Source organism: Mizuhopecten yessoensis, unplaced genomic scaffold (assembly GCF_002113885.1).
Source record: "Mizuhopecten yessoensis strain PY_sf001 unplaced genomic scaffold, ASM211388v2 scaffold10275, whole genome shotgun sequence".
In the NCBI taxonomy this organism is placed as follows: domain Eukaryota; kingdom Metazoa; phylum Mollusca; class Bivalvia; order Pectinida; family Pectinidae; genus Mizuhopecten; species Mizuhopecten yessoensis.
This window is the reverse complement of record NW_018408465.1, coordinates 672,279-697,294: the sequence shown is the minus strand read 5'-3', so window position 1 is coordinate 697,294 and position 25,016 is coordinate 672,279. Positions and strand designations below refer to the sequence as shown.

The 25,016-nt window shown below is 38.4% G+C and overlaps 2 protein-coding genes across 4 annotated transcripts in view; one reads left to right on the top strand and one right to left on the bottom strand.

Annotated features, from left to right (window-relative positions):
* Positions 1–1,547, bottom strand: part of LOC110459916 (myotubularin-related protein 13-like) — a 73,721-nt gene extending 72,174 nt beyond the window's left edge. The window contains exon 1 of the mRNA XM_021512423.1: positions 1,438–1,547. Coding sequence (XP_021368098.1) covers positions 1,438–1,492 — 55 coding nt within the window. The 5' untranslated portion in view covers positions 1,493–1,547. The remainder of the gene's footprint in view (positions 1–1,437) is intronic.
* A 1,737-nt stretch (positions 1,548–3,284) lies between these two features.
* LOC110459955 lies at positions 3,285–24,015 on the top strand. Of its 3 annotated transcripts, none has more exons than XM_021512518.1 (13): positions 3,285–3,557; positions 4,369–4,626; positions 7,550–7,671; positions 8,341–8,482; positions 9,327–9,437; positions 9,841–9,988; positions 10,574–10,696; positions 12,317–12,421; positions 14,129–14,202; positions 15,429–15,506; positions 16,620–16,668; positions 17,615–22,795; positions 23,943–24,015. In XM_021512518.1, the coding sequence occupies exons 1-12, from the start codon at positions 3,387–3,389 to the stop codon at positions 22,786–22,788; spliced, it is 6,555 nt and encodes a 2,184-aa protein (XP_021368193.1). In that variant the 5' UTR covers positions 3,285–3,386; the 3' UTR covers positions 22,789–22,795; positions 23,943–24,015. The 3 variants fall into 3 exon arrangements, with proteins under 3 accessions (XP_021368193.1, XP_021368195.1, XP_021368192.1); XM_021512520.1 differs by having other exon boundaries at positions 17,615–22,791; positions 23,943–24,013; XM_021512517.1 differs by having other exon boundaries at positions 17,615–24,005.
* The last annotated feature ends 1,001 nt before the right edge of the window (positions 24,016–25,016 follow it).

Here is a 25,016-nt window from a genome sequence, read left to right as displayed (position 1 = left end):
GCATCTTATATATATCTATGACAACATAAACACAGATATACATGTATATATACATGAGGTGTGTACAAGTGTTGAAAACTAATTCCAACTTTTGTAAATGGCAGTTAAGCTGCTCCAATATGTTTTTTTAGTAGTACTCTTGCTTAGCATAATCATGTGTGGCATACAGAAAATATACCCAGGACCTATCCATGTTTTATCACACTTGAGTATAATGTCCGTTACAAACTGCTATAATTTCATTAAATCGACCAAATCAAACAATCCATGAAAACAGTAGCATAAATCACAAATAATAAACATGGAAATATTTCTGGGATGAAATAGATTTTTTTGAAGTTTTGTCTTTTTCAGGGTCAAATATCTAGACTTCATTGAACGAGTAAGGAATGTACAGTACAGAAACCATATTGAGTTGGTCGTCTGTGACTAGGAATTGAAGTTCACTTGATTAAAGCGTCTGTCTAAAAGTCTGAAGTTATGGGTTCGAATCCCAGTCTTGCAATTATATTTTCCTTTCCAGTTTAAAACAGTGAAATCACTGTGACATAATTACTGTTCTCACTCTTCCAAAGAACAGGGTATGAAAACTTCTGAAATGGTTTGCGATTAGAAATGACCTCCTGTGGTTTTTTTGCAAAAAAAGACATCAAAGTTAGGGTTAAAATCTGTCATAAATTACAAATTCTGACCCCTTTATATAGCAAGCCTCTAACATTCTGAAGGTCAAAAGCCATTGCAGGAGGTTATATAATACCATTTGGTGGTAATCTGAAACCCTGGACCACTTATGTTAGTTTTATGAAACCTGTATTGTATACCAAACTTCCTTCAACTGCATGGTTGCTATATCTACATTAGTAATAGTCAATGAATGTAAATAATATGGAGATAATTTGGCAGCATACTTCACAAAGGCATGCTTTCAACTATCGGCTAAAAATGTATCAACAGAGAAAAATTCACCGGGAGAAAAACTAAAAAGTATTCTGGGAGAAATTATTTTATTTCGAACATAGAGGTCACTGACAAATCATTCACCATCGAATTCACGATATTTGAAAATACCACTGTCCAAATTTCTATAAGTCTGTTTCTATTTATACTTTATACAGGAAGTATCCAACAGATTATGTAAATAATCTGAAAGCTCACAGGCTCCTGTCCAGTGTCTGAAGTTTGTTTACATAGTTTGGTGATCTAGATAGTCTGGTTAGGATATCGACGGTAAGATACCAACGTATGACCAGACGATGCTACTTTGAACTATGAAGCATTTAGTGAATTTAATGCTTCATAACAGCATTATATTTAGACAAACCTATATGTATATAAGCGTAAACTTATGACAGATACTTCATTTGCAATCAACATCAATATGATCCGAGTTCGACATCCCCCCCCCCCCCCCCCCCCCCCCCCCCCNCATTAACTTACTGTCTTTCTCATGGTCATATCCTACCACGACAAAGTAGTCGGCCAAGCGAGACATCGCACAAAGTACCGGGAAATCGCTTCGTGGCTTCCCGATTCCATTACACAGTCGCCATCTTGTTTTTCCAATAACTGTCAGCACAGCTGCCGCACGTTATTCACATTTCCGGAATAATTGGACAAAGGGAAACAACCCGTACATCGATTCGAATTCTGATTGTGTGGCGAGCTCTCGAGAAAGAGTTTATTGATAAACATGCTCTTTTGACGTTTTTGTTCATTATATCAAAGGTAACTTTACTGTATGATAAATTTTGAATAAGGATGCTTCCGCGGATCAACTTGAAAATAAATATTGCATGTTAGCCTACTTTCATTATAAATTTCGTCGACGTACGACGTTTTTTTCTGGATTTCTGACATGTTTTCTTAAAGTCGCTGAAAATAAAACTATACCCAAATTTAATTTAAAAGTATTATTCGATCCATTTTCTGACCGTGTACCAACTTGTGGTAGCGTATATACATGTGTATTTCAATCAAGAAAATGTTTATTTGTTTGCTTTTGGTTTTTTTAACCCCAAAAGATAAAAAGAAATGCACTTATAATTACTATATTACGATACTTTTCTTGTAAAAGTCATGAGAAGATAAGGTTCCAGTGAAGAAATATAAGCCAGAGACGTATGGCTTTATATGTCTCTGTATAAACCAACTAGGTTTTTCATATATTTCTTGATTCAATTAAAAGTTTTTTTCAGTCCTCCAAGTCGAAATCGCGGCAGATATTGGAGATATTGAGATGAAAATAATAAACTAAAAAAATCGGGAATGATTAAAAATAAATTCTCAGTCAAAATGGCAACCGTGTTTATTTTACTTTTGTTTCCCGCACTGCATGGACGACGCCGCAGACCGAACGCTAAAAATTAAATACACAAAAAAGAATTGGAAATTGAATTAATAAGTAACACTCTAAAACTGTCTCAGATATCTCGGGAGGGGTTTAGAATTTTAGGGGGCGGGGTGGGGGAGGGCATATTCGGGGCGAGTATATACAGATCATGGACACTATACCATTAAATTAATGTTGGACCCTCACTTTCCAGAATTCCTTTATTTGCAGATGGATGTTTTTAAAAATGTATTTATGGTGTGAGGGTAGAAGTATATAATGCATTTTGGGATGAAGTGGGAGTGAGATCTGCGATATATCGCACTGAAGGCGTGAGCGAACTTGAAGAGATTTCAGACTAAGGAAGGAGAGTGAGGGGATATAGGGGACTGAGGTGGACCACCCGGAGGTAAGATTTAGTGGAGGAATTATTTGATGTAAGTGCGCAGGGACAGGATAATTTGTTATAGTAGTCGATGTTTGGACATAAAACCAGTTTAAATCCAAACATCGCTGCCACAATCATTATTTTTTTAAGTTCCTGTGTGTGAGTTTGGCCGCCGGGATAAGAGGGAGGAGAAAATAAAAAGAGTCGTGGACAAAATGCTGAGTGGTATCAAAATCCGGGGAGATAAAGGTATTCAATAGGTCTGATGAAAGCAATATCAAGAACGTTTACAAAAAATATGACTCGTCTTTTCAAGTTAGAAATTTGACGCCTCCTTTCGAACCTTGTGGATCGGCGACATGGGTAACGCCGTCTTTCAGCTCAATCCAGGCTGGGCGGAAATGATGGAGTACAAACGGAATTCGATTTTATTTAAACCAATTCAAAGTATAAATGAATTTCAATTCTATCAACATCCGAATGCGAAATCTTTAGATTATCGCCACCTTAATACTGTGCTACTTTTCCCATACAACGTGACGTCATTGTAATTATGACGTCATAATTCAACGGTATCACAAGCGAGCCAAAAGGATTGCTGTTTGGTTGAATGAAAAACTTTCAATCGCAAAGATTATGGACCTTACATAGGCATAAGATTCAGTCGTCATGGACCGATTGTCACTGTCAAGACGTCCAAAAATAGCTGAGAAGGAAAAATGCCTACCGGCAGGGGACGGTTTGCCATCTTGGGCAACTCTACCACTGGATGCCAAATTTCCAATGGTCCCAAATCCAAAAGGGTCGATGGTGTTTTGTTCCACCAATCTCTGTAAAACGGTAAGGAATCAATTGTCAAACCATAATGGTAGATTATAATTTACTCTATGCTAGGCAAGTGCTAGTTTATGTTTTTTAATGTTATTAGCTGGGGTTCGGGTTTGGATGGGGCATTTTTTCGGCCGGTTGAGTTGTTAGGCCCACTGCCATTGTCCCCGATATTATTTAGTCTTTGTCCGATGACAATAACATTAGGCTTAGGCAGATTCGGAAAACAGGCTGTAAAGATGTTTAATATAATATTTCATTAAAGAGTTGTATTTGATTGATATGAAATGTTACATGGATATCGACGGTGAGAGAAAGCGACGTGCCAATGGTCTGTTGCGTTACATTATTTTCAATTCGGTTCTATGATATCTTGCCATTTTCAAACTATAATTTTTCAAACTCCGATTTTCGTCCGATTTTTATTTTCAAGAAAGTTGGCGCATAGCTAGAAATTTATCGCGCGCATCTTTTGTTTAACCGACCGTTATTTATATGTTAAATTATGGCGAGTTAAAAGTGATCAAAAATATTTTTTACGGCAAAATTTCAAGTTGCGTCCTTTGGAAATAACGTTTTAACGAAATGAAAAGATAATATTCTCAAAATCAGAGCCTTATAGACGAAGATGGGGAGATTACTATAAACAACATTGTACTGTATAAGACCTCTATTCTTAAAAATGTGAACTAGGTATCAAATTTGCTTTTCAAACGAAGTAATGGAAATTTCAAACGACTTAACTTGAACGACGACAGAAGCATATATCATGTTCATTTCGTACTAAAGTCAGATGTCTTTTTTGCTTCCTCCAATTTCACAGAAACACAAATCCTCGCGTCACTATGATTTTGACCTCAGTGACCCCTATTGTCACGTGCTTTCAAACGATTACCACCCTCTTCATGACCGCCACCTCCGGAACCACTTCAACCAGCCCCAGATGCGGCGTCACCTGCTGAAGAATGACTTCCTGACAGACGATAACAAGGTTGTGTGCACCCTGAAGGAGTTCAACAGGTACCGCCAGTACCTCAGGAGGGTCTGCTTCATGGAACTGGCAAGGGAGCAGAGAATCGAGGTAAACCCGCATTTGTAAAGGAAACTGTTTTATAGAAACCACATGCATCGGTAAATCCTCTCCATTCTGTGTTTAACCGTTGTTCGTCAATTTCTACGGACTACCAAAGCTCCATCCATTCTTTCCCACTTCTTTTGGAAACACTTTTTAAAAAAACACACTAAAAGGGGCGATAACTACGACCTTTTAAATCAGATGATTTATGTATGGCAGATTTAACCGTCCATAGACTCACGGACGCCTTCTAGCTTTGCGCTTAGCTAGAGGTTAATTTCCCTTTAGGCCAAAAAAAGGTGTCTGTTTAGGGTTCCCGACCGACCCTAGCTTTTTACCCCCGACCCAAAACTTTTTGATGATTTTTTTTTTTTTTTTTTTTTTAAACCTGCTGATTTTCGAATTTTAGAAGGTATCCTTGCCTTTCAAAATGGCTTCCAGCTCCGTATTGGCGCTAAATGTTATCATATGGATCACAATTTGCCTCCAAACGAACCTTGTTTATGTAATTCTTTGTTTTACATACGATAGTAGGGTGTTTTACATACGATAGTAGGGTGTTTTACATACGGTAGTAGGGTCATAATCACATGACCAAAAATATATAAAAAATAAAAATAAAAAAAATCCGACCTACCTACCCTAGTTTTTTTGCCAATGCAACCCTAAACAGACTTTATATATATTTTGGCCTTAGCTCAGTGGTAGAGCGTCCGACTAGGAAATCTGGGGTCGATGGTTCGATCCCCGGTTAAAGCACACTAGGCCTACTCTCTTTCCTGTTACACATGTAGTACCTGTTCCAGTCAGTGAATACCCATTTATTTTAAAACAAATGAACGGTAACATCTTAGCGTAGTACATGTAATTTGAATGTGATATCACTCATTCAAAACGTGACATCAACGAATCAAATATCAAAAATTGGTGACATTTCCTATTCAAATCAGTGTTATCAACGTTTTACTTTCCAAACCGATTTGGAGATATAATGGTATCACCTTTTGAATATTTCATTGAAACAATTTCTCTAAAGAAATATTTCTCTGATAAGCGGGCGGGGAATAGGGATAATGCGCGATCCACCACAAATTACAAATGAATAAATATCACCATTGAAATTAAAATTATAAAGGCACTACATAGATTACTCATCGGCAGAACTTACATGAAATCGATTGACAGTCAACTCGTAATAAATAATATTATGTAAGGTGACAGTACCCAAATCGGATCACTAAACCATCATTTTATTAAATCATTGAAAATCTGAGGAGAAATTATATTCATATGTGGTTGTATCAAAAATAGAATATCAATGGGTGTTCTCCCAAACAAAATTAGCACCCGGGGCTCACTTGAGATATTTATAGAACGCTCCAAAGTCACCAATCAGCGTCTCCGGTTTTTGCGAATGTCGGTACCCAAATCGGATCACGGCTTGAATTTTGCAGTATCGTACGCTTCGAATGAATATTTTTTGTCAGCATATTAACATTTTATGATGACCTTTAGAATTTATATGACAAAAAGTATTTCTATAGTGTGAATTTATTCCTATATTCCAAAACAGAGTGCATAGTCGTCGCCCGCGCCATTTTTTTTAAAAACGTAATCAAAACATTGACATTTGAGTTTGAATTACGTTTTCTTGCGCTATTTGAACTTTAATACAAATTATCAGTAGTCAAAAAACGGTGCATGGCTATCAATTCTAAGACTACATCATTGTTATAACTGATTTGTTGACACATTTATTTATTTATAAGTATTTTTGCAAAAAGTAATCCGATTTGGGTACCGATCCGATTTAGGTACTGCCACCTTACATGTTCATAATCATATTTGTAAAGTTTCTATTTCATAGCTCTATATTTTTTCTTTAAAACAATATCTTTGCGGTTGCGGTTGGCTTTTCCAGTGTCCATCTTATTCATGCTCAAATTGTTTAACTCTCCTTACGTTCACTATTCCGTCTTTGCGTATTGCAGAGTTATCTTCTCTTGGTAGCAGGTATTGATTGTTACGTCATTGGTCTGTGTGGGAAAATTACGTCGTTGTCCCAAAAATCGATGACGTTTCTCTCACAAACAAGTGACGTAACAATCAATACCTGCTCCCAAGAGAAGATAACTCTGCAATACGCAAAGACGGAATATTCGGTGGGGGTTGTTCCACTTGTCAGATTTTCTCTGTGTGAGCGAATATTTTCTTAGATTTGACCGTGAATACTTTTTATATATTTTTAAGCTATGGCTTCGTGCGTTTGATGCTGCAGTGTCAATTGTTGTAGATTATTTTAATCTAACATTTTCTGTGTAATTTTAGGATTTTCCCCACTTTCATATAAAACTGTGTTAAAAGTACTTAGACCCTTCTCAGGAAACACAGCTCCCATTATTTCAATAGCATTAAATTCATTTAAGGGGTTAACTTCACATTCTAAATATACTTTTCTCTGGCAATGTTTCTTCATTTTTATAAGAAATATTATTACTCGAAGGAAAGGATCAAGACATTTTTATTATAAGTATTTTAGGTAGGCTTACTAGTAGTCGTGATTGTCATTTTAACCCATTCACCCCTAAAGTCACAGTTGAACTTTACCAAATCAAAGACTTGGCAAGTCCATTATAAAAATGTACGGGTGAGTTAAACATTGTTTACATGGACATGCATTGTTGAATGTGAAAAAACTAGAACATAATCCACGAAATCAAACACTACTGTCTATGTGAAACTGCCCATGCAATGCCATTCACGACTTTTTGTAATCACTGACGAGACCGAGTATGAACTATTACATAGTATTATTCTAAAAATTGGTCAGCAGCGTGTCAAATTATCGCTGTTAAAGCGAACAATTACGTTCAATAAGTGATATGGTTTTTTTTAACCTTTAATGATGTTTTTAACATCTTTTTTAAAGAAAGAGAAATTACTAAACGCTCAGAGGGAAACTACTAACAGCACCAAGGAGAAACCGACCGACGTCCGCATACGGCAAGTCCAGGAGAATCTAGAGAGACAAAGAACAATGACGAGAAAGCGGTAAGACTTATAATACTAATAATTCAACTGACCAATGGTCATTGTAATAAAGGTTACCCCTAATCTGACGGATCGGGATTCTATCCTTATTTCCCATGCGTTATTTTCATTTTCGGAGAACATATTGCAAGTCCAGGGCCCATATTCATGAAACCGTTCTCATGCCCAAACCCAGATTCTGTGCTCAAGCCCAATATATTGTGCAGTCAGGAATTTATAAAAATGGTCATATTTTATCAATGATATGTAAGGAATTTGGAAAGACATTGAACCGAATACTGTTTTCAATGTTAAAACTTGACTTCTTGACCGTGTATCATGATTTAAGCGAGTTACAAGAAAGTCGGCTTGAGCACAGAAATCATGCGTGAGTATGAGAACGGTTTCATGAATACGGGCCTAGAGCTTTGTAGATTGGGCGTACTGGAATTTCCCTAAATACGGGTTAGTATCAATTTCCACAAGACTGGTCGTATGTGCTGCCCAAGATTGCTTGTTTAGCGAGAATTCCTTCAGGTGTGGTCTCGATAATTGTAAAAAGTCTTCCAAATCCAATGTCATGCCTTAACGTAATGTATTAACTACACGTGTTTGGATGTGTCCGGTTGTTCCTCGCTTGTATCTAGATAGGAGCGAGTTGTTCTGATTCTCGTGTTTCGTGTTTAACAGGATTGAGCGGCTGCTTCAAGGCAAGGCGAATCGTCTACGGCGCCGTCTGGGGGACATACATGAGGAGAACGCAAAACGCGATCTCTTACGTCAACAGGATGAGAGCAAGCGCCAAGCAGCCCTCGCACAGCATCACATAGGGGTATGACGTCAGGGTAGTTGTAGACAACCACGTTTATGATATCATCAAGCCTGCAAAGCTACACAAATATGTGTTAATGTAATAAACATAAAAACTAAGATTTCAATTAACATGTATATAAGATGGAATAGGAGCTGTAAGTCAAAATGGAATTACAACAATAGGACTAGAGGAGGTACCAAAACAAAAGGAATGATAACACATGGAACATGGGAGACCCCCACGGAGTCTTCCGGCAACTCAAGAAATGTGTTATGGCAATCAACAATCTGAAACACATTGGCCAAATCTGTAATCGTGGAAATCCCGGAAATTGCAGCGTAGATCGACGTCTTTATGTCTGAAAGCCCTGTTGTTCTTTCTTGAAAATCCTGATACTAAAAATCGCTTTTAGAATGATGAATAGACTGTGACACGTATATCATTTTAGCAAGAGTGGCTATGTCAATATTTCGTTAAAACTTCGCGTAATCGCAGGCTGCAAAATTCTGATAGGCCATAAACAGACGACTGACGTAGAAGCCTGTGCGTTTTAGCGGACCATATTGTAACTATTGAGAAAAGGAAAGTTAAGATCGTCTGATTAAAGTCGTCATTTTTGTTAGGGATTTTGTGAAGTGACTACTTTTAACATTAGGTGAACTAATATTCATAGAGGTGATGGATTATGGAGTTAATAACCGTAGTTCCCAGAATAAATGCTAAGTTGGTTTACCGCGTAAAGGATAGTTAAAAGTGAGAGTGTTCATCCTCTTATTCGTCAACACTGTTTTTAACGTTTATATTGGTAATTGGTGTTTGTCATTGAAGTAATTGCTTAAAATGTTACAATTTATTATTGAAGGCGGAACAACGAAATCGAAGACTAACGCAGCGCTGGAAGCAACGTGAACGACAGCACTTCGAACGTTTGGAGGGGAAGAAGAAACAACGAGCGTTTGACCAGAATAAGAAGGTAATGATAGGCTTGCACAAAAGAAAGTTCTGTGATGGAAGCACAGGAATGAAAAAAACGCATTTGATGTCGCCACGATCTGCACACAACTAGCTGTCTCTAATGAGGGCATTTCTTGATCCGCCATTGGTTTGGTCTGTGTCTCACTGTTCTATTGTTGTCTAAAATTGGTATATTGTCCCATCCCTATTAAGAATATACGAGTGGAATTCTAAAACTTCAATTTTGGGAAATGTCATAGAAAACACGGTCGAAAGGAAGAGATTATGCGAATAAAAACAAATCCTATTCTAACCGAAATATACTGGATGTACTTGCCTTCTTGTCAGGTTAGTTACGGTTGCCTTGCCGACACGTTTATTGTTCGAGACTTTATGATTTGAAGATGCGCTTTACAATTCAGAGCTTCGAGATGTGGCAAACCCGCAAGCAGATACAAAGGGAACGCATAGAAAAGGAAGCAGAGATCCTTCGACGTGAAAATGAACGTCGGGACCGAAATATTTCTGTGAGAGACCGCTTGCTTGCAGAACAACGAAATCGTATTACAGGTGAGGAGAGAAATGTTTCCTTTGTCGTTGAAATTTTGATGACTTTGTTTATCTTTTAAGCACTTCCGTCAAAAACTGAGTAGTTAACACCGATTGAAATATACTACAGTGTGACGCCGCTGGCTGGAAGTTTAGAAATGTACACGGTGAAATAAAAGGTAGCATAACTACTAAAAGTAAATGAACAATAGCGTAATTATGAAGGTTGAAATAGGTTTATAGGCCGTTTTTATCATCTGCTTCAGTTACTTTGATATCAGGTGTGACACCTCTTATTCATTTTCCTAACGAGGCATCAAAGGAGGGAAACATATCCGGGAAAACGCGAGCCGAGAGAAGAAAAATAGGGACTGTATTAACCAATCAGAAATACTGTATCAGGGATGGGTTATACAATAACACTAATCGTAGTTTCTAAGAAAGGAAATTAGATGGTAACGCGTATTGCCGTTGTGGTAGGGAAACATGATTCTTTGTTTGCCGATATTATTTATGTTTTAGGAAGGGCGAAACCCGGTGTAAAGTATGTGTTTGTTTATATCGCATTACGACTATAGCAGAACGGTACATTTGTATGCATTTCAGCACAGCTAAATGCCATGAAAGAGACAATGCGGAGGCAGAAGGCAGAACGAGAGAAGCGGTATGCCCGCCGTCTCGAAAAGAAAATGGCTTTGGCTGAGCTTCGAGCGTGGGCGCGACATCAGGGTTGGTAACATTTGTAAATAGTTTGGTGTGCTGTTAACTAATTAAGAGTCTATCAAAATCCCTACAGGACTGATCCAAGCTTTTTGGCTTCGTCCTGAATCAGGGATTGGATGGTCCTAGCCCTTATGTTATATCCATATTTGTAGCCCTTCATCAGGGATTGGATGGTCCTGGCCCTTAAGTAATATATATATTTGTAGCCCTTCATCAGAGATTGGATGGTCCTGACTCTTATGTTATATCTTTATTTGAAGTCCTTCATCAGAGATTGGATGGTCCTGACCCTTATGTTATATCTATATTTGTAGTCCTTCATCAGGGATAGGATGGTCCTGACCCTTAAGTTATATCTATATTTGTAGCCCTTCATCAGAGATTGGATGGTCCTGACCCTGTTGTAATATCTACATTTGTAGCCCTTCATCAGAGATGGTCCTGACCCTGATGTAATATCTACATTTGTAGCCCTTCATCAGAGATTGGATGGTCCTGACCATGATGTAATATCTACATTTGTAGCCCTTCATCCAAGGTTGGATGGTCCTGACTCTTACGTTATATCTATATTTGTAGCCCTTCATCCAAGGTTGGATGGTCTTAACTCTTATATTTTATCCGTAATTGTTAACCAATTATGAATGTGTCAGGCCCACTATATTCCTAAGAAAGAGTTTTTTAAAGCCCGAAAGCTTGGATTAAAAGTGATTGTTGCTATTTCTTTTGACTCAAACGTTAACAGTGACAGTACGGAGATCTCTGAATAGTTATAGCTGTGCATGTGAAGTGCTAGGAGTTACTTTATTTCTAGGCTAGACGATGAGGTGCCGTAGGCATTGAGTTCGGGGGCCGGACATACCACTAGTCATACCATTGTCTTTTTGTGTCACTCGTGTTTCTTTGTCATACATACCTATATATATATATATCTAACTACCTAGTCCAATCTCGCTGCATTTCCATAGCCACGACTTGGATACTATTGTCAAGTAAGATGGAAAACAATGACGATGTGAACATATCGGCCGAATTTTGTCAACAGAAAAAAATATATGAGGAAATACGTTTTTCCTGTAGAGACATATTGTAAAGTAGGATATATTCATACATATAAAAACAATATATTACCAGATTGAAAGAACTAAAATGGATGGGAAATGTGTCAGTCAAATGAATTTCGTATGCTCTAAAAATGATTTTAAATTTGCTTCTTTGTGGTGAACCAGACTATTATCGGTTCTTCCCATAACATTTCGACCTTACTTGTCTATTCGTTTCGTAATTGGACAGCTAAGACAATATGGTTCCGTAATTGGACAGCTGAGACAATTCGGTTCCGTAATTGGACAGGTAAGACAATTTGAATTGGACAGGTAAGACAATTCGGTTCCGTAATTGGACAGCTGAGACAATTCGGTTCCGTAATTGGACAGGTAAAATAATTCGGTTCCGTAATTGGACAGCTGAGACAATTCGGTTCCGTAATTGGACAGGTAAGATAATTCGGTTCCGTAATTGGACAGGTAAGACACATAGATGGAATAGTAAAATCTTCGTCTTGATACAAGAAAATTTTGTTCAGACTTCAGAGTTTTATTTCCCTGTTGTACATGGCTATTTTAGGTAAGAGGAGGAGAGCACGTGGAGCCAGATTCAGGAGTATGTGGAGCATGGGAGAAACCATGGAAAAACTCATTTACAGCCTTGAAGATATGGACGTTTTTCAAAGTAAGTTCCTGTTATCCTAGATCGTATGGCATACATGTAAACAAAGTTTTTGGGTTGTTTGTGTTTTACGTACTATTAACAGCTATGGTCATTTAAGGAATGTGCCAGATTTTGGTGGTGGAGGAAAGCCGGAGATCCCGGAGAATAGCCACCGACCTACACGTACGGCTAGTGCCTGGCGACTGCTCCACGTAAGCCTCGAACCTGCGACCTAGTGGTGGAGGCTAGTGGTAGCAGTATGTCAGAAGCCTCAACCATTTGGCCACCGCGACCCCTGTAAACAAAGATGAACGAGGCATGTCAGTTGACTTTCAGACAGAAACATAATTTTCTTCCGAATCATTGACAAAGGTGTTAATTGAGCTTGAGCACAGAATCTGAGTTTAAGCATGATAATCATTTCATGAATACGGACCAGTAGACCATTGAACGTATGTTTTTGACTCTCTTAAATTAGATTTGACTCTTGGGTTTGAGAGGACAGATCTGTTTGACATGTGTGTTGTGACTATCCATGTTTCAGCGTAAGAAATATATAAATTCTAAAATTTATGGAAGCTAATGGTCAAATAATAAACCCTGTTTGTCATCTTGGAAGCTTTCTTATGGCTCATATTGCAATTTTAACATGATGTTTCTTAAATAACGGTACCGCCGTCTTTTCGTGAATAAACACACTTTAAAAATTCTCCGATTAGTTCTTCTTTGCATGCAATCATTACATTCGTGTAAGTATATATAAACATTTGGAATATGCATTCTGTAAAATGTTTATGATGCCGATCTGTGTATTGCCAGAATAAATTTTAGGTTTTTGATTTCGGTGAAAGAAGTAGCTATTGAAATATAGCTTATTGAGAGGGGGAAAATGCCATTAACCGGAAATTGTCATTCAGAAAAACGTGTTTTTCTGACTATTTCAGCTGTTGAAACACGAAGTGACCATATCAAAAATACAAGTGGATTTGTATGTGCTTTATTCATTTTCAATGTTGGGTATTTTATTTCAATGTAAAAAGAATTGTTAAAATAAAGTGAATGGAAACAAGAGATCAATTATTAATGTTAGTATGAATTACAAGTATTGGCTTGATTCGATTTTCCAAAGGTACATCTTGATTTTAAACTTTGGGCTCCACGAAAGTATCTGATTTCACAGTATGTTAAGTTCTCTTAAGGAGAGTATATTCTCATTGAATCGTATGGAAAATTCTATGTCTTAATCTTATAACATGTAGATATAGACTATAGTGCATACGTACTTTTATCACATAATGTACTGTTAATATACCCATGTCATATTTGTTTGTGTATTAACCCATGTAATATGACCTATCGTCCGTGTGATTGGTTGTAAGTTTCAATTGTTTCAATTGTGACGTCACGCCTAGGACAAGTACAGTCAAAATGACGGCATTTTACATTTCAAAGTTGCATGAAAGATGTCGTTTTACACGAATAAATGCCACAACTCTATGTGATGAAAAGGATCATACACTCGTTTATATTTCATATGTAATTTATGGATCTCATCACGAACTTTTCATTTTGGCTCGCCAGAGGCTCGTTGAATTGAAAAATTATTTGACTCGTTTCATAAATCTCATATGAAATGGAAACTCATGTAAGATCCTGTATATGTATACATATATAGCTCTATGTACATGGTCTTATATATGACGTTCTAGTCTAGTTTGCTGTTTGTAGATCGAACATCCGCCTCTAGTTTCCTGCAGATGCTCAACGACGCAGTGGACGATTTACATGAATCACCGGAAGAGGTGAGTGGACTAACGATGACACTTCCTGTTAAAATTTGGTAGATCTTCGTCATTTTGAACACCTTTTATTTGCAATTAATAACCCCACTAACTAGTAGTGCAAGAAAACTATCTGCATAAATTACATCTCCAGCACACACGCAGGCATACACACATAGGGAGATATTAACCAGGTGGCATAGGACTAGCGAATTACTCAAAAAATGTATTGATTAATGTATTTATGCTAATTATATTAATTGTATATCTATGTACTGTAAAACGCTTTAGAGTGGCTTATGTTAGCTAGATAGGGCGCTATATCAAATTTAGTTATAGTAAGACTATATTGTGTTTTTTATAGATCTAGACTAATTAACAATTGTGTTTTCATACATTTAGTCAATCTGTATTAGTCTTCATCCATTCATATTCATGGTTTTCAAACATTTCATAAGTGTGTGGTGGTTTTTTTTATATATAGGAATTGAACAGACATCTTTTAACATTCATGACAGTATAAACGTAAAGGGTTACATATTACACTCATAGTCTTTGAAGCCCGCTAGTATATGTAACCTAATATATTTAGTCTTAATATCTTCGGCATTGGAGTTTTGGTATGGTCTCATGCTATGTAAGGCTGGAGAAGCTTAAAATGAAACTGTTCAAATTGCGTTCATATCCCTATAAATGCCATTTCTTTCGATATTTTATGTATGGGAACTTGCAGGAGAAACGTAAATATATATAGGATCTTACATGAGTTTCCATTTCATATGAGATTTATGAAACGAGTCCAAGATTTTTTCCACTTAGCGAGCCTCTGGCGAGCTAAAATAAAAACTTCGTGACGAGTTTTATAAATTTCATATGAAATGAAAACGAGTGAAAGATCATTTTTATCACCTAACCAAGATTGGTGGCAATTATTCGTGTAAAACGGCAATTTTCATGCAACCTCGAAACGTAAATAGCTACCATTTTGTCTCCAGTGCGGAAGTCTTTGACGTCCTGTACTTGTCCTAGGCGTGAAGTCACAATTGAAACGTACAACCAATCACATGGATAACACAGTACATTATGTGATAAACATTTATGAACTTAATTTATCTTTTATTTAGTTTCATTTGTTCAGTCTGTATTGTGTTTTCATATATCTATGTATTTTTGTGTTTTCATGTTATATGTATTGTTTCTTCATAGATTTATTAAATTGTTTTGTTTTCATACACTAATCCATGCAGGAAAGGGAAGATGACGATTATCTCATCAGGGAACAGGCGAGACAAATAGTCGATTCGGTCATCACAAATGTCTGCACGGTAAGGGTGTACATTAGTGCCTCAGGTCGGTAAAGTTAGCACTCAATGGGTGCACGAGGTTCAGCTGCACGTTGAGTGTGTACATTGAAGGATTGAAATATATATTTAGCTGTATAGAGTTTAACGTCATATCAACAGCATATGTCATTTAAGGACCTGCTACCATGTATTTTGTGTATGTGTGTATGTGTGTATGTGTGCTGGATGCAGGATATGTTGATGTATTTGACACCTTGATAAAGCGCGAATCTAATGCCGACAATATTCGCCACGTCCCTGAAAAACCATGCCGATAGCACTCAGCACAGCATTCCGCCCGGTTGTTGCCATTATTCCCAAATGCTGAACGTTTAGCAGAGAATAACGACTTCCAATTTTAAGGACGTTGGTATGTCCCGGCCTAGGGGACAGACCCAATTGCCTTTCTCACTTGGGCGAACGTTCAATATGAAAGCCAAGAGCGAGGTATTGCCAAGGAAGGTGCTAGGAATCACAATATAGGTAGCAATAGAGGGAATTACAAAGATCATGAATATTGCAATGGATGCAACATATTGAATTTGGTCGCTTTTGTGTCCCTAAGTAGAGAGCACACACACAAATCCCCAATTCTGCAGGGTTTAAATATAAGCGGTTTTACAAATTAGAAGAATAGACAATTTTTGCGAGAACATAGCCGTGGTTACCAATTACGTCAAGTAACAAACTCCAATCGAAAACCATTCGGAGATTTCCGTAATAACATTACTTTGAAGTAAAACCATATATGGTCTCGTCTCCAAATATTCATTCTAACACATCTATTAAGAGACAACATTTTTCAGCTTTCAGTTGTTATTATTTTCATGTTAAACTGAAACTGCCATCTGCTATAATAAACTTCATGGACTTACCGAAGGTGGTTTTATATGTGACCCGGTGACACTAGCAACTGCGTCTACAAGCGTTACACTGGCGTTGGTGGCTGCAAGAGCTATTGTGATTCAGTGACATTATAAACAGTTGCTTCTTCGAGTGTTGCAGTGACCTGATGACACTAGTACTAGATGTCACGGACACTTATTAACTTACCAGGGATAATTCAGTGTATGACCATATCTATTTTTCTTCCAGGAACTTTATCCAGAGTACCTACACTCACTAGACCAGGAATCTGAAGATGGTAAGTGCAAGTATAGAATATATGCCTTGTGGGACACGTGCAAGTCTTATTCAATTATCGGCATTGTGCGTCACTTGCAAATCAATTCTCGTTGCCTTATGTGTCACATACACGATCATCTCTTATCCTATGGGTCATCTGCATGCCTTACCCAACGGTCCTGTTTGTCAGGTACATAACACATACGATTGTTTGAGGCACGTGCTATCTCATTTCCTTATGTGTAAGATGAACGCGATATTTCATTGCCGTGTGTGGTAATAGATGCAGGAGACAATATCATTGCCATGTTTGCCAAGGACAGATGACATCTCATTGCCCTATATATTAATAATTATACTAAACATACCATTGCCGTGTTTGTCAGGTGCACGTGACATCTCAATGCCTTGTGTGTTAGTAGGTGTTCGTGACCTCTCATTGCCTTTTTTTTTTACAAATATATGTGTATCAATCTCATTGGCTTTTGTGTTTACTAGCGCATGTGCATCCCATTGTCTTTTGTGTAAGATGCTTGTGATATCTGTTTGTTTGTGTGCTATGTGCACATGACATCTCTTTGCCTTTTGTGTTAATTGCGTTCGCGAGAGCTCAATGCCTTTCGTATAAATAGATCTGCATCACATTCCTTTGATATTTGTGTTAACTGGTGCATGTGACATCTCATTGCTTTATGTGTAAGGAACCCCCTTTTTACATGTTTTCCTTTAAGTTGTCCAGTGCGCATCACATATCATTGTCTTGTGTGTTCGCTGTATGGAATATTTCTTTTCTTGTTTTTTTAGGAGCGAATATAGCATTTAAAATGTATGTTAAATCTCAACTGAAAAGTTTAACTATCACTTCAATGCATGTGGTCAATTCTAAATAGTAAACAAACAACAAAAGTACACAACAAATAGTAATATTTCATAGCAACAATAGTAACTATAAAGGTTTCTTGCAGGTCTGGGATCGACGGAAAAGTCTGTCAAATTTGGGTGTGAACGAATCATCACTACTCATCCCCGTGGGTCCGTCGACGTCAGTGCGCTCCGTCCTGTTGAGGAACACGTTCTGACGCCCGTTGCCTCCATGAACATGATGTCACCCTCACTCGGGGGCGACGAAACCGCGGACCAAGTGATAGTAGAGAAAATCTTAAATCGTCTTCTTACTGATCTTAATGACAAAAAGCTTTCACAAGATGACCTGGTTAAGTTAACATCGTATTCGCTGCAGATACTCAGTTCGAGACAGTCATTTTCGCCAGAAGATGACGATCTGTCTGAGCTAGAGACTGGGGAGGTGTATGAGACTGCCGTTGCCGACGATTTGGTGCATTTTACCATCAGCAAAATTGTAGATGAGGTGAAGTCGGGCCAGGTTAGCCGTGAGGAGCTGACGGGACTGGCACTGTCAGCCTGGGACATGGATAGCCAGTCTTCCACGGAGGACGGGGTCGTGGACACCCTTATAGAAGACACTATACAGCACATCATTTCCGACAAGAGTTTCGATAGGACGTCCTCAGTCCACGACTTCATGCTGGACGAGTTCATCGTGAAGACGCTGAACGAGGTGAGCAACGACCTCAAGTCCGGCAATTTACCAATGGGCGTGATATCGCAGATTCTTCAACAAATGTCGGAAGTGGTGGGGGATATACCTCTCGAAGATGTTGACAACAAATCCGACATGTTCAGGTGTCTGTTAGCACGTGTGACTGATGACGTAGTATCTGAATGCAGCGACACGCTCTATAAGGTCGTCAACATCATCATCACGTCTTATCACACTTACAGAGAAGCATCAACACAAGGACTCTCTGAATTGGTGGCCGATATCTGCGGGCGTATCTCCACGTATCTTAGCTCTGGAGAGGCCCATGATTCAGATGTGAAATTTGAAGCTCTGTGTGGCATTGCAATCAAAATATGTCCAACAACAATGTCTTCCCAACAAGTGTGCGAGTTGACATCAAGTATCGCAAATATTCTCCATATCCAGACCAACGCACAGAACGTGGATGTAGACCACATCATAGATTTGTCAAAAAGGCGTCTCAGCGGAGCCGGTGTGGATACTCTGATACGAATAGCTCGCGTCGTGTTAGAATCGTGTCAAAATATTGTCAATAATCTTCAAATGGAAGAAAACAAAATTGAAGGGGAACAAAAACAAATTTTCCTGGAGGACGTGTCTCAATTCGTAGTCGACATTCTTAAGATGGTATCGAGGAGTGTTGATCGAGGCAACTTCTCTGAGTCTGACATACAAGAGATGTCAGAGCTTCTCCAGCATGTTAGTCGTGGTAATTCATTAGCCCCTACGCCAGTACCGGACAAGAAGGTGCTTCTCATAAACACTCTAGCTTCGATACTTGGTGACGTTGAAAACGGTCGATTAACTGAGGCGGAAATGCATGAACTTGGGAATCACCTAAGATCCTGCGGAGAACGACTCTTAGGTCCGTCACTTAGCGCATCAGTAGAACCTATGACACGTGCTGCATCGTTCACAAGCACAGCTGTGGCGGACAATGTTGTCTCGCATGTATTGTCTTCCATTCAAACTGACATTGATAAGGATCTGATGAATACCGAATCGCTAAAAGAGCTTGCAGTGTGCATACTGAAAACAAGGATGTCCAAGGACAAACTGGACACAGACAGCGACGAGTGCTTGGTAAACGCAGTTAACTCTAGTCACACGCATCCTTCCCCCTGCGAGTCCAGATTGGCAGAAGATGTCGTCTTTGCAACAATTGACAACATCTTTAAAGACCTGAATGAAGGCAAGCTATATCCAGACAAAATAACGTCATTAGCATCATCAATGGCTATTGGTTTTAGTAAAGATTCAGAAAGATTGGATCATGCAATGGACAAAATATTGGATTGTCTTCGTGAAGATACCATCGACAGAGAGGAAGCGAAGCGAATGTTTGTCATGATAATTGATCAGTACAAGTCCAACTGGAGTACAATGCCACAGAGCGACGATGTCTCGGCCCTTTCGTCGTCATCTAAACTGGCAGAATCTTTAATTCGTGCAACACTGAACAAAATAAATCGTGACGTTCAAAGTGGCGCATATACTGAAGCAGAACTGCTGTCATTGATGGGGAGTACGTGTGAAGCGGAAGGGCCTGCAGCTGCAGACGATGTAGTCAATTTGATTTCTGCTACTATTCAAGAAATTCTACAATGTATAGAATCGAATACAATATCGATCGAGGACCTGTCAAACTTTCTGTCCCTTTTCAAATCACAGAAACAAAAAGAGCCCGAAGACATTACAATGGAAATAGCACACAAAAAGTGCACGGAGGCCGCAAGAGATATATCTCGACACGGTGGAAGAAGCGTTTTCATAAAAGATGTCATCAAATGTATTGCCAACAGCAGAAAGGATTCAAAAACGGGACCAGTGGCTGTCTTGCAAAGCCTTTTGCAGATCGTCGATTCTAACATTTTGACAAATTTCATTCGCGTCACTCTGCAAAGAGTTTTGGTAGACATCGGAAGTACAACTCGGAACGAGCAGCCACAACACCAGACCTCGTTTTGTGTTAGATCGGACGTCCACGTGCAGTCTGTGACGTCCCTCATAGCTCAAAATGTCGTAAGAAACTTGATGGCAAGGATAGATCACACACTTGTTGCTCAAGGAAAGCTGTCGTCAGATGAAGAGCTTCTTTCGGTCAGGTTAGACTCGCAAGACTTCAACTATATACAAAGCCTGTACGAAACTGAACCAGACATGTGCATGTCCTACTCCTCGAATGAGATCGGAGGTCTGATACTGGATACACTTAATAATATTGTTTCCAATCTTCGTCTGGAAAGGTCAATGTCACAGCCTGCCGAACAGGACGCCAAACACGTATCGTCGGACGTTTTGCATGACTTTGTTTTGGAAAAACTCCAGGGCATTGTTGAAAACATGCAAGATCATATGGCATTAGGAAATGAATGGCAGCCAGGTGAATTAGTTGACATCGAAACACTGGATTCCCGGTCTAAAGTTGTGTCTTTTCTGGATATGAATGACAAGCAAGCCACCAGTTTTGTGACTCTGGTTCTGCAAGACGTCGTACACGATATGTCTACAGAGGTTTCAACTGCGGAACACCAACAAACTAGCAATGCCGATGAACAAACCTCAACTCTGACTCTGGAGGTCGAAAATATTGTTGTCTCTACACTTCAAGACATTGTTGACGACTTCACTGATGCCGAACGCGAGTGTTCACAAAAAATACGACAAGAGATCGCAAAACGAAAAGCCTTAGATGCTTTAGTACAGATAAAACGAGATGTGATGGAAGGTAAGGACGCTTTTGTAAAAGATACCGTATTACGCATCATGAAATCTTCGGTGGAACCGGGACAAAATGAAATGGAAAACGAGTTCATTGAAAATACAATGAATTCAGTTATCAGCAACATAGAAGTAGACAACATTAAGGCATCAGATTTATATCAAGAAAACTCCTCAACAGAACTAGCGACTGGCGTAATTAAAGACGGCGTTGCGTCTGCAGTGGGTGTAGCTTCTCCTAAGTCTTCAGAAGTAATAGACGGCCGTCTTGACCGACCTTCTGTAAGTCTTCAAAAGATGGTTGATATGACAAATAAGATGCTGAAGTTTCACGAGGAGGAAAAACATAGATGTCATGACAATACAATTCTTGGCGTGTCCTCATGCGGTATACCAAAACTTGACAGAAGCTCTACACTCTTAGATATTGCAAGCGCCCTCAGTCATTCTATTGACGTGACAATCGACAGTGTTAAAGAAGGCAAGATGTGCGATGACGAGATTGTAACTCTGGCCACGGCCCTGTCCCAGAGCATGTTAGATGGTGGGGCCGAACACGTTCTCTCCACTGCCTCCGTTGACGACTCTATTGAAGATTTCATCATTGTGATGCTAGAAGAAAAGAAACGTGAAATTGAGCAGAATGGATTGGACTCAAAGAGTATCATAAATATTACAGATCGCATACTTGGAATCCAACTAAGGGATAAAGATGGGGCACAGAGAAGTACTAGTGTTTCGTCCGTTTCATCTGAAAAGATAGCTGGTTTTGTTCATAGTATTTTGCAAAATATTGCCAGCAGCCTTACCCAACTGAACACCATGAATGATAATCCTGCAGGAATTGTTGTCGACGAACTTGAACAAAGTGAATCTGCCGAAACACAGCTTTCCGGGACCGGAAGTATAAGCAAACAAAATATAAATCCAAATGCAGTACTTCCGAGGATCAACAAGCGGGCAAGCAGTTCCCACATTATTCCCACACAGATGGATTGTTTTACGGAAGTTGGAAATACATCATCACCAGTGCCAGGCAAAAATGTGCAGCTTGCAAAGATTTTCCAAGAACAACGCTGTCAGAAAGATCGACGCACTTCATGCAAAAACAACTCCAAAACGAAAAGTATCAAACAAAATAGCAAACAACTACATCAAACGACTACATCAATGAAAAACAATGGGTGTCAGTCATCAGCTACTGCCAGGAAACAAATTCCTCAAGCCTCAACACCTCCCAAAAATAAGCGACCTTCGATTCCATCGTGTCGTGTTTCACAAACAACAACACCCAGCAAATGTGGACGACAGCCATCTAAGACGAAGGTTTCTCCCGTAAAGTCAACCCAACCTTCACAGATTAATGCGTCCAAGCAAACGCTTCCTGTCTTCGACAAACAATTCCAACATAATTCACCGTCAGCTGTTAAAGTGAAAATATCACGTGCAGACGGGAAGTCGGATCATAATGTGACAAAAGGTCATGTTCAAGAACGCGTGAAACCTTCAAGAGGAGTACCAACCATTCAATCACAAGTTAAGGAGCATAAAAGAGGGGCGAACATCAGGCCAAATCAAAAGAAAAAGGAGTCTATGACCCCAGACGAAAAACTCGGCCGGGGCACGGGTCTCGGAGAAGAGAAAACCCCCAAATTGTTAACATTTGAAGAGTTATTTGATTATAAGCCGGCAGCCCTGAATCTAGTTCCTTGTACTCCTCCCGTCGATAAGAGGGCAATTCCCATGGAAGTACAGTCAATATGTGGTTCACATAGAACGAAGGTCAGAGTCATCAAGGACAACAGCGATATGTAAATAGTTAGTAAGTTAATTTGAACGATGCACCTCTTTAATCTTTCTCCTTTGTGATATTTCAATATGTGATTTGGTAAAGTTTAATATTAACAATTACTAAGGCGCGATTATACCATGACAGCTCATAGCCCTATAACCAATATACAACTGCTATTAATAACCAAACGAAGACAATTATCTCTGCATAATTTGCCTCGGAGTCCGACACTCCCCTGGTAACTTAGTCCCTAGGTAAATACATGGAAATCTCCATGCATAACGATATATAAAAATGCTGGGCATGAAAAGACAATTTGTATGCAGTCCTGCCAAGAGTTATAGGACTAAAACCGAATGTAAATTATAGTCGCCTGAATTAATAAATTGGTGTTCTACCCGTAGAAAATTACTCTCTCAATAATTTTGAGTAGTACAACCATTCTTCTGGTTTATCTGTTTCTAAATAAATAACAAGATGAACTGTCTAAAATTATTGTAATGTGGATGGACAATAAGCTGAATTCTTGTAAAGTTGAAGGAAAATAAGATGAATTCTTGCGATGTTGATCGAAAATAAGATGAATTCTTGCAATGTTGATGGACAATACGATGAACTCTTGCAATGAAGATGGAAAATAAGAAAAAATGTTGCAATGTTGATGGACAATAACACGTTACTCTCGGAAACATAACGTCATATTTGGCTGCCTCATACAAACTGTTAAGCTGATTGGCGAGTCGATTAAAATTAATATCACCAATAGAAGAAACATGCTTATTAGCTGACGCTGCCTCTCTAAGTGTATTATCGTAGGAATAAAAAAAGTATTGTTTAAACGATTGTTGTTTGAAAGCATATCATAAATATCTGACATTTTAAAGAGGGTTTACCAACAGTTTTATTTCGTCTGACGGCAGTAAAATGATAGATCTTGTAGTTATACCAGATTTGTCCCTTGCTTGGTGAATGGCCGTAATACTATAATAGCCAAAGTAAAACCGTCAAAATAAATTGCCCTCAGTTTAAAGTTTGGCGACACTCTGAAACTTCAGTTGTAATAAAAGATGTTTTTCCTTGAAACTGAAATAACTTGATGTTTTAAACATACCAAGGAACATGTTTTTACTTTATGAGGTTTCTTAACACTTGTAATATTTTTTTCTTTTTTTTTCAGATTCAAATCGTCAACACAATATAACCCTTGAATTTATTATTAATAAAGAAATAAAGAAGTCATGTTTGACACATTTAGTTGATCATTGTTTTTTTTTAACACAGTTTCAATGATATTATACAAGTCTTAACATTTTCCTACACTTTTCCCCACTTCTACACAAGACACACCAATGACCTGTTGACTCTCATGTAGGAGCTATCTCTCTTACATTAATGCAATCATTGATCTCAAGTTCAGGAACTGTTATTTTTCCTAATCCTGGATTTCAAAATGCCAGTTCCTTTCTTTTTTCAACTAATGTTCTGAAATGTTAAATCACCTCAATGTTATACGAGACCTTGGCCCATATTCATGAAACCGTTCTGATGGTCAAGCATGGATTCTGTGCTCAAACCGACTTTCTTTTAACTCGCTTAAATCATGTCAATCGATCAAAAAGTCAAATGTAAACATTGAAAACAGTTTTTGGTGTTAAGTCTCTTCAATGTTATTCTAAATCATTGACAAAATCATATTAACTTATAACGTGAACAAGACATTCGTCTAGAGCACCGTATCCATGCTTGAGCATGAGAATGGTTTCATGAATATGGGCCCAAGGTTATAAATAAATAAATAATCTTATTTTGTCAATGATTCGGAAAACAATTGAAGAGACTCGGAGCCGAATACTTTTCAACGTGTTTGATCGTTTGGTCCGATTTAAGGTATTTCATTCAGACTCGTATCAGTGTACTGTATAAAGTATGTGATGGGCTCATAGCTTTTCCTCAAAATGAAAAAAAAAAATTGAAGTTGCTTGGTATACCCATGTCAAGAACAATGTCAATAATGACCTTTTCAGAAATTATTTGTCGAAAATATTGTACATTTTGTCTGAAAAGTAACTTTTAAATGCGGAATTTGAGTGGCGCAAAATTGCAGTGAATAATGAAATTAATGAAAAACCTTACCTGTACATGCATTTCTGAAGTATCCATGCGGTCAATTTTATCGAGAAAAATGTAAGAAACTGTGTCGAATCTCCTGAATAATGGCATATATTTCCACTGAATAAATCACGCCGACAAG

What these genes read in the sequence shown, in the direction of transcription:
- LOC110459955 (XM_021512518.1), top strand. Translation starts at nt 3,387, where the DNA reads ATGGACCGATTGTCACTGTCAAGACGTCCAAAAATAGCTGAGAAGGAA. An exon ending in AGCGTGGGCGCGACATCAGG is followed by an intron (nt 10,697 to 12,316) that starts GTTGGTAACATT and finishes TGGCTATTTTAG; the next exon opens with GTAAGAGGAGGAGAGCACGT. An exon ending in TACATGAATCACCGGAAGAG is followed by an intron (nt 14,203 to 15,428) that starts GTGAGTGGACTA and finishes TAATCCATGCAG; the next exon opens with GAAAGGGAAGATGACGATTA.